The sequence below is a fragment of the Stegastes partitus genome, unplaced genomic scaffold, assembly GCF_000690725.1.
Source record: "Stegastes partitus isolate 25-593 unplaced genomic scaffold, Stegastes_partitus-1.0.2 Scaffold17, whole genome shotgun sequence".
NCBI lineage: Eukaryota > Metazoa > Chordata > Actinopteri > Pomacentridae > Stegastes > Stegastes partitus.
Genome location: NW_007577748.1, coordinates 390375 through 399677, shown reverse-complemented (window position 1 = coordinate 399677; position 9303 = coordinate 390375). Strand labels below are relative to the sequence as shown.

The window sequence follows — 9303 nt, the reverse complement described above, 5'->3', positions numbered from 1 at the left end:
ATATTGCTCGGTTAGTGACCATCGGCTGTACACTACTTTTCACGGTGCATTGTGGGATATTTTGAGTGCACTATATAGGGTGCAACATTTGTAACTTAACATTCGGACACTCCTACAAAATGGCGTACACCCTATATAGTGCACTATATAGGGCATAGGGAGTGATTTGAGCAGCCCCTAACTGCAGTACGCAGATCAGGGCGGGGCTCACACCCTCGCATCAGCGGGAGGGATTAAACGTTGGGGCAAACGTTTGACTCCGCCCACGTTGAGCCCCGCCCCTATCTGCGTAGTGCAGTCAGGAGTACTTGCAAGTCAGGGGTACTTGATACGTTGTGTTAACCTGGCTGTGGTTCCACGCCGCCACGCATGGGGTCGCTACTGAGTCAGTGTTCACGAACCGACCAACACGAAGAAGAAGCAGGAGGAGGAAGAAAAAGAGGAAGAGGCATCCCGTCATGCACGCATCCATCCATGACTGAACCAAAGCTCCAGTAACATCTTTGCCTGCTCACCCAGATCTCCAACCTTTCCGCGAAAACTTATCTGTCGGAGGAGCGACACGATGCGGCGGCTGGGCTCCGTTCAGCACAAGATACCGTGTGTGTTTGTGACCGACGTGAGGGAAGAACAGTCCAGAAAACGGGACTGTCAGGTGAGAGCAGCTGCAAACAGCAGCACACGTGGACTCATGTGTTGTTTGCATTGAGCACCTGCACCAGCATCAGGTTTGATAAATGAACAGCTCCTTTTCCTTTATTATTTTAGTGAAACTGACACTGACAACACTTAGCTTAGTAAAGGGCTGCTATCATGTGGCTGTAGGTCCTCCTCGGCCTGCTCTGTTGGTCCAACCTCAGCTGTTAGCAAACAGGAACACTCAGACACAGACAGTAGCTGTACAGTGATGCTCATAGTCTGCTCACTACATTCACTAGTTAACGCCAATAAAGCCTTATCTCTGACATGAAATGAAATAAACAGTAGTAGTCAGAAATTACTAAAGTATGATATTTTGTCGTAAAAAAAAAAACTTGACTGTGTAGATTCATGCTAATCCCAAGTGCTATAGTTAAAGGCAACCAGACTCCATTTTGGTCCTTTAAAAGTCCCATGTTGTGCCTCTTTTCAGCCAATTCATGGAAGTCCACATGTCCTCAGAATGTGCCTTTCAGTTTTTTAAGATGGTTCATTTTGCCATGACTGTTAAACCAAGACTTTCTCTCTATGAGCAGCTATCTAAATGAAAATGTCATTAAATTCACAGCACAGCCGATATTTTTTACTCAAGTGTATGGTGAGTTTGTCAGATGATGTGAAATCAGCTGCAGATTTGGTTTGAAAGTGATGTTGGTTAACATGTAGTCTTTATGGGCTGCATACAGTGATGGGAATAACGGCATTAAAATAAACGGCGTTACTTTTTTCAGTAATGGGTAATGTAACTAATTACTATTTCCATCGTTACAATGCCGTTACTGTTAACGACAATAAATAGGGCGCATTTTAAACTAAAGCTACTCATTGAAGTTCTTGTCATCCTGGCTCTCAGCCACAGGAGCTGCAAAGCTGTTGACCTTTTTCTTGTTTTCATGGTTAACCAATCAGAGGCAGTGTTCACTTTACACACAAACCACACATGCAGCCCTACACACCCAAACTAGCAGGTACGCTGAAGCAATGGCGAGTCTGGAGGAAAAGTTGGTGTTTTCAAAGTGGAAGTACCAACACTATTTTATTCTCCTTGAAGGAAAAGGCAAGAGCATACGTGTGAAGTGTACATTATGTCCCGTAGCGAAGGGTTTGTCCACGTCCACTGTAAGCAACTCTAATCTAATGAAGCATCTCCCAACAGCACACGCTTCTACAAAGCTAGTGCCCAAAAACACCGTTGTTGATAGCGGCCCAGGTGTGGCTAATGTGAGCTCCGCTAACAAAGAAGGACACGGACCCATGCTGTCCAAGCAGCTAAGGCTGGATTTTTCTGCTCCAGCTTGGATGCATGGATGGATGAGTGAATGGTTAGGAGCTAAAGTTGGATTTGTGCAAGTAATTCATATTTTCAGTACGATGTTCAAAGTACTTCATATGGTTAAACTGTTTCTTTTGTCTTTAAGAAAATACTTGAAGTACAGCATGTCTACCAGTTGCATGAAGGTTTGATTTACTTAATTTACACTGCAGAGAGTTAAAGCACTTCATAGTTAAACTGTTTACTTTTATTTTACCGAAAATACTTGAACAGTACACTATGTACAGAGTTAAAAGCACTTAATTGTTATGTTGTTAAACTGTGTATTTTTCTGATGAAGAAAAGACTTGAAGTACAATATGTCTACCAGTTGTGCTCTGTTGAGGTGCAATAAATATTAAAAGTTCTGTGTAAGGACCTGTCTATGCAATTCTACTCTATTCAACTGACTTGTGAAACCTGCTTAGAAAAAAAATCTGAATTCTTAGACATAGTTAAACTTTAAAAAAAAAAGAGCAACGCAATCGTTACTTTCCCTGGTAACTAGTTACTTTTACAGTGGAGTAATTCAGTTACTAACTCAGTTACTTTTTGGGAGAAGTAACTATAGTTAATAATTACTTTTTAAAAGTAATGTGCCCAACACTGGCTGCATATAATTCACTGGTTTATACTTGTCCTGTCATCTGATAGCAGAAGCAGCTATATTCGGAATTCGGCTGGATTATTATGCAGTATACGATAATAATATATCTTTTGTGACACCAGTCCTGAAACCTTTCTGACACTTTGTACGTGAGCACAGAAAGCAGGAGAGAAGCAAAGATGTAAAGACTCACAGAGTTTAAGTTCCACTGGAGCACAACAGGCAACAAGAAAACACAATAACACACCAAGTCCTTGTTCATTTGTTTCAAATTGGTCTTCAAGTTTTTCAACACCTTGGCTTTACAATTTCCCCAGAGCCCTGCACTGTGAGCATACGATCAACTGGATCAATTGGTTAATGCTAGCCACACTGACTGCACTACATGCTGACACACGTCGTGTGCTTTGTCTGCAGCAATGTTTAGGTGAGTGGCATGTGGTAAAGTAACATCCACATATGTGCTAGGAACCAAGGTTTCCTGGCAGAACATTGCATTGTAACAAAGCCATCACTGTCACACAGTCAGTGCTTCAATGTTGAGGTTGAGGAATGTACAATATGTGGATGATTCATTTAGAATGCATCCCTTCTCATTTATTTCAGTTATAAAACTGTATAGTTCAGTAATGTTTGATATAAGTGCATGATATGCTTTGTCTTGGACTAATCCACCATGTCTGTCCACTTCTCAGCAATTTCAGGTTGTTGCCACTGAAAATGTGAATCCTGTCGCTCTGGATGCTAACATAGATTGTGCACTTGCCACAGAAAAGCTGGATGGTACCTGCTGTTATGTGACAGTTTATAAAGGTGAATAAATCTCACAATAACTAGCCTAGCTTTTTGTTTTCTGAAGTTATACTTGAGGCGTGATGGTTGTTTTATTGTGTTTTCCCATGCTGAACCAAAGTGATTTTTGCTCCGTAGGGCAGCCTTACCTCTGGGCTCGCCTCGACAGGAAACCCACCAAGCAGGCGGAGAAGAGGTTTAAAAAGTACCAACATTCCCACAAGAGCTGTAAAGGTACTGTAGCTTGAGTAATAGTTGCGAATTCTGCACAATTTATAGGCAAAAATAATTTCTGTAGGGAGATGAAACGAGTGTAATTTTTTTATTTTATTTTCTTGGTTCTCGTTCAGGTTTCACGTGGAATGTAGAGGAAGATTTCAAAACCGTGCCGGAGACGTGGATCCCAGCTCACAGAGTCAAACACTACAACGGCCATCCGGTGCCTGATGACCACGGACATATTCCAGGTTCTGATTTGTGTGTCAAATCATTATTCAATCAACACAAATGCATTTGCACTTCAGGGGGAGTAAACTTTGTATAGTGGTTCGGAGAAATATAGCTGTCAGTCATTCAGTTTAAGGGGCATAAGAGGATCTGCTACAAAGAATAGGACAAACTGCTGAATGTCTCAGCGTCTAGTTATAGAGGAACAGCAAAGAAGGCTCAAAGCAGCAACTTTTGCAAAAGGAGATTCTACAATGTACTAAATTAAAGCTCTGAATGCTTCTGTAAAGGAGATCTCAGTTTTTAGATTTGTCAGAAATTAGCAAAAATAATTTAAAGAGTTGCTTTTACTTTGTCAACATGACTTATTGACTCTAGTTTGATGGGGAAAAAAGTCCAACACGTACAACAGAGTGGTGTGCAAAAAGTTAAGGGTTTAATACTCTCTGAAGCAGCTGTATTGGGAAATTACACTGAATAAAATTATATGTAATTTAGAGTGTTCAAACTGTTTCCATGAGGTAGAAACTTAATATTATGTGAACAGTGCAGGAGGCTGCAGTTTCAGGACTGCACTTCTAGGACCCCTGTTTATTGCAACAGCCCCACCTACCTGTTTGGATGATTGCTGAAGTGTGCGATTTATAGTTTTAACTGTACAAAGTTGGTCGCCTTGCTTTCTGGCCCAACAAAACCAAAGGTCCTACAACTGCAGTCCTGAAAATGCAGCCTCCTCTGCTTCAGACCCACACTACTTCAATAATTTAATAAATGCTCTTGGGAGTTTTTGTTTTTCCAGATGACTCTAATATTGTGCTTTTTTGCTGCAACTAGACTTTGTCACATTGATGTATGTGTTTTGTAAGTTTTTTTGCACTACCTTATTCTTGTAAACATCCAGGGTGGGTTCCAGTGGAGAAGGACAACAAGCAGTACTGCTGGCACTCCTCTGTGGTGGACTACGGTGTCGGGGCAGCTCTTGTTCTCAGGCCCAGCTCTGACGATGAAGACGGGTTAGAAGTCGCTGCTGTCCCATTGGCTGACCTCCAGGAACAAACACTGGAGCTCATTGGAACCAACGTCAATGGAAACCCTTATGGTAAAGTGATGCAGCGTTCATGCCATTACCTCGGGACCGCACATTCTTTACATTGTTGCATTGAGACAGGCATGTGCCAGTAATTGTCATAGATATGAAGGATGACTTGCTGCTCTGGGTAGGCTGTAAAAATGATTCTCAAATGAGTGCTGGATTCAAAAAGCCAAGATGCACTTTAGGGCTGCAGCTGTCGATTATTTTAATTATCGAGTATTCTATTGATTATAGTGGTGATTAATCGAGTAATCAGGAAAATTTTTTTTTAAATTACTTTAGCTTAATTTAACAGTAATACATTATTTTCTCTGCGGGTTATTTTGGAAGTGAGCGCACTGTGCAACAGAAATAACCGTCCAGGCGGACATCCACGCTGTATCATGCATATATAGTATACAGTGGATTAAACAAAGCCTCGAGACATTTTAGCAATCAAATTACTTGTATTACTCGAGGGATCGTTTCAGCCCTAATCCACTTTAACAGCGGAAAGATGAAGTCCACCAGTCCTAAAACCTATGGCTTTAACACCTTTGTGACAACCAAAACATCCTAAATATTGTCCTTGTGTATCATGATTTCACTTTATTGGAAATTAAAAATAAACGAACACTTCTCATAATTAGTCAAGGTAGATGTCTGTGTACCTTGTCAGCCTTTTGAACTGAAGTTCAGTAATATGCTCCACACAGGCATGGGGAGTAAGAAGCAGCCCGTCCACTGCCTGGTGTCACACGGGAGCATTCGAATCAGAAACCCCCCACCCGTGGACTTTCATCAGCTGTGCTCCTGGTTCCAAGAGAGTCCAGAGGGCCGAGTCGAGGGCATCGTCTGGCACTGCAACGATGGCACCCTCATTAAGGTGGGACAACGTCACACACTGTTATCAAGCTGGACCGAAGCTTTTTGTGAGCTTTTGTAACTGAACACATTAAAAGATTTAAAAACGATTTTTTTTGAAAATTCCAATATATTTTTTAAAACATTAAATGCATTTACCTAGCTGTATTAAAAGGTTTAGCAGTCCCATCTGTAGCAGTTTCTATATAAATGCTGTCATGCTGGTGTGAGATGCTCTCTGGCTGTTTTGTTGGCAGGTTCATCGTCACCACCTGGGACTCAGGTGGCCGGATGGGGACACCTGCTTTGGTACTAGGCCGGTGCTCATTCGAGTTGATGGGCTAGTCGATGCTTACAACAACAGCAAGGACTTGTTCACATCCTTTTTGTCACTAAACGGACATTGCTTCAGCCGGCTTCAGGACGTCCACTTGGAACCGTAAACGCAGGCGTTCCACTTCCTGAAGCTTTAACCCTGTAAGGATCTGTCACTGTGCCGACAGATACTTTCACCAGTAATTCCAGACAAGTGATTCAACATTCGCCGTTTGTAGCATTTAATTTATTCCATGGAAATCAATGATGCAGAATGACTGCTTTTTAAAAACACAAATAGCTGAAAGTCTTAACCAGAGCGGTTTACGAGGTGTGAAAACACATCGTTTGGCAGCACAGAGGAACAGTGGAGTGTATTAGAGCCTGAAGATACTTTGCCACTTGTTTTGCAGAATTGTGTACAGCTTTAATGTAAAACTGACCAAGTGGACGTGTTTAGCACCTTAAGTTGTTAAAAACGTTCAATTTCTATACTGTAAATACTGAATGTAAACTGTTTCATTGCTGAGTGAAGAATAAATGATGAGGATGTAAACATTTATATCTAACTGACTTTTCCGACAATTTAAAATGCAGGACTAAAATAATTTTATTGGCAAAAACAGAAAGCTTATAAATATACTACACAGTAAAAGCAAGATCTTAATATCAACATATTAACACAAAAACAGCTGCCTTAGTGAAAAAACTGACCTTAAATTTCCAAAGTAAGGAATGTGATTTTAATATTCAAACTGTGTTGGACTTAAATATTCTTAATTTAAAAACCAGCAACCCTAAAACTACATTCAGATGTAGCGTTACCGTTTGTAGCTGCAGCAAAAGGCACCGTGATCCTGAGTTAACTGATGGACACGCTGGGCAACTCGGCCTCAACACCAAACTGATCGCACACCTTCTTCAGCTGCTCCTCCAGCAGAATGTTCTTCTTGACCTCTAAATTGTAGTTATACTTCAAGTCCTCGATCTCTTCAAAAAATGCCGGGTCAAAGCTCTCCAGTTCCTTCTTGAGCTTTCTGACTTCGGTTTGAAGTTTGGTTTTCTCAGTGTCAGCTGCCTGCAGAAGGATTTTAAGTTTCCCGTAATCTAAGAATACAACAGGAAAGACAGCTGAAATGATGATAGTCCCTCCAAACAAGTTACACGATCAGATTAAGTTGCTTTGTCAACTTTAAGTAAAATCATGCTGTGCAAAGTCACAAACCACATCAGCTGAATATATAGAGGTTGACATATACAGGAAATATGCAGATCATAATGTTTACATTTTTTAAAATGTCAAATTAAGACTGTTTTAGTCTGAGAAAGTCTAATAAAAAGTAATGAAAAAAAATAGCTGTGTTAGAAAAAATCTCCCACAGCGTCATGTTCAGTATTGGGAGTCTCACCTTGTTTAGAGGACGCTTCACCGTAGCGCTCGGTGTACTCGCTCATCCTCTGTTTCAGTTCTGCGTTCTCCTTCTGCAGCTCGGTGTTGAGCAGCCTCAAGAGAAACAGATGTTAGTTATATAATCCACAGCAAAAAAAACAGGATGGAAATGATTTCTAATTAGGTCCTGTAACAGACACTTGGAACAAAGCATTGTTTTGATGTCTAAATCTTGTATAAATTGTTTACTTGATAAACCATGGAGGTCATTGCAATTCACAAACAACAAGTAAGTATAACTGTTTAATGACTTTCACACAATTTAAACAAAAATTCTGCAATCTAAATAAAAGAATAATTACAAGTAAGCTGTCCTTTAAAGATGGCATGATTAGCCATTTTTTCTTAAACTTTTGCAAAGGTCTGCTTGATGCAATGCAACACTGTAACAATCATGACATTTAACGTATACTGTATGTGGATATCAGAAAAGCTATATTATCCCCAATGTCACTGTTTTATCACTATTTCTAAGCATGTCATTTAACACACCTGATTTCCTGGAACTCCTTGGCGAGTCCTGCATCAGTCTTTGAAGCAGCAGGAAACCTTTTCAACATGTCAACCTTTGGAAATGACAAATCCATAGTGACAATTAAATACATTTAAACAGCACTTTTCAAAAAATGGAGAACTTTCTGTCACAAACTCAAGCTGTGCGACAGGTACAGCTAAACGATGCCAGGCTTTACAGAGGCAAAGGTTGTTTTCTCTTAAGGTGAATCCCACTGATTTTTACATGTCACATGTCAATTCAATTAACTTCATTCATCCCCTCGGGGCAATTCAAAAGCAAATGAGCAGTCAAACACGTATGACTGGTAAATTTCTTAAGGCTTTTTTTTGTTTTTCAACTTTTTTTTAAAATACATCCCCTCTTTAATTGATGAGCGTGAGAAAACAAAGCCATTTCAAGCTAGTAATTTGACAAGCCATGCCCTTCTGTACTTTTTTCACAAATTAAAAAAAAAAAGCATTCCAGTCTAGCAGTCAACTGATTCACAGATCTAATATTCAGCATTTTACCAATTATCGGCATTTTGATTTAGAATAGATTTTTATTGTCAATTTCTCTATATATCCCGGACATACAGAGGAACCAAAAACACATTTCTCGCTCACCTTCGTCGTCGTGCCATACAAAGAAAAAGCATTAAAAAAAAAAAAAAAAAAAACAGTATAAATAAGAAATAAAATAAAAATATAATTAAATTAACCTATGTACACTGGTGGTGGTGGTACAATATACAGCTTACTAAGGTGATAGTTTTTTTATTTGTGAAAAAATAAAATAAAAATACGTTATATTGGCTCTGATGAAAGCACCTTTCTATCTGAAGATACCAATCAGTGGACTCAGGCTATGTCCAGCCCACAGCACTGTCTGACTGGTTACATGTTGTCTGTCTTTGCCTGTCAACACTTAATACATTTTGAAAAGTTCTGTTTTACTTAAACATAAATAAACACCAGCATTTCAGCAAAGTTTTTTGATATTCTAAATCTTTATACTAGGATTGTTATATATATATATGTGTGTGTGTGTGTGTGTGTGTATGTATATATATATCCATCCATCCATCCATTGTCTATACACCACTTAATCCTCACTAGGGTCGCGGGGGGGTTGGAGCCTATCCCAGCTGACTTAGGGTGAAGGCAGGGAAAACCCTGGACAGGTCGCCAGTCTATTACAGGGCCACACTTAGAGACAGACAACCAAGCACACTCACATTCACACCTAC

At 40.0% G+C, this 9303-nt stretch overlaps 2 protein-coding genes across 2 annotated transcripts in view; one reads left to right on the top strand and one right to left on the bottom strand.

Annotated features, from left to right (window-relative positions):
* The first annotated feature begins 428 nt into the window (after nucleotides 1-428).
* Nucleotides 429-6664, top strand: rlig1 (RNA 5'-phosphate and 3'-OH ligase 1). The gene is made up of 7 exons (XM_008291302.1): nucleotides 429-655; nucleotides 3314-3431; nucleotides 3549-3644; nucleotides 3761-3877; nucleotides 4759-4956; nucleotides 5646-5815; nucleotides 6051-6664. The coding sequence occupies exons 1-7, from the start codon at nucleotides 566-568 to the stop codon at nucleotides 6234-6236; spliced, it is 975 nt and encodes a 324-aa protein (XP_008289524.1). The 5' UTR covers nucleotides 429-565; the 3' UTR covers nucleotides 6237-6664.
* A 36-nt stretch (nucleotides 6665-6700) lies between these two features.
* cep290 (centrosomal protein 290) overlaps nucleotides 6701-9303 on the bottom strand; it is a 48304-nt gene continuing 45701 nt past the window's right edge. Inside the window, exons 49-51 of the mRNA XM_008291315.1 lie at nucleotides 8051-8124; nucleotides 7518-7612; nucleotides 6701-7215 (exon numbers count right to left, since the gene is read on the bottom strand). Coding sequence (XP_008289537.1) covers nucleotides 6971-7215; nucleotides 7518-7612; nucleotides 8051-8124 — 414 coding nt within the window. The 3' untranslated portion in view covers nucleotides 6701-6970. The remainder of the gene's footprint in view (nucleotides 7216-7517; nucleotides 7613-8050; nucleotides 8125-9303) is intronic.

Bases quoted from the DNA above. Each gene is read 5' to 3' on its own strand.
- rlig1 (XM_008291302.1), top strand. From the start codon at position 566: ATGCGGCGGCTGGGCTCCGTTCAGCACAAGATACCGTGTGTGTTTGTG. The intron at 3,432-3,548 runs GTGAATAAATCT...TTTGCTCCGTAG, and splicing joins TTATGTGACAGTTTATAAAG to GGCAGCCTTACCTCTGGGCT. The intron at 5,816-6,050 runs GTGGGACAACGT...TTTTGTTGGCAG, and splicing joins ACGATGGCACCCTCATTAAG to GTTCATCGTCACCACCTGGG.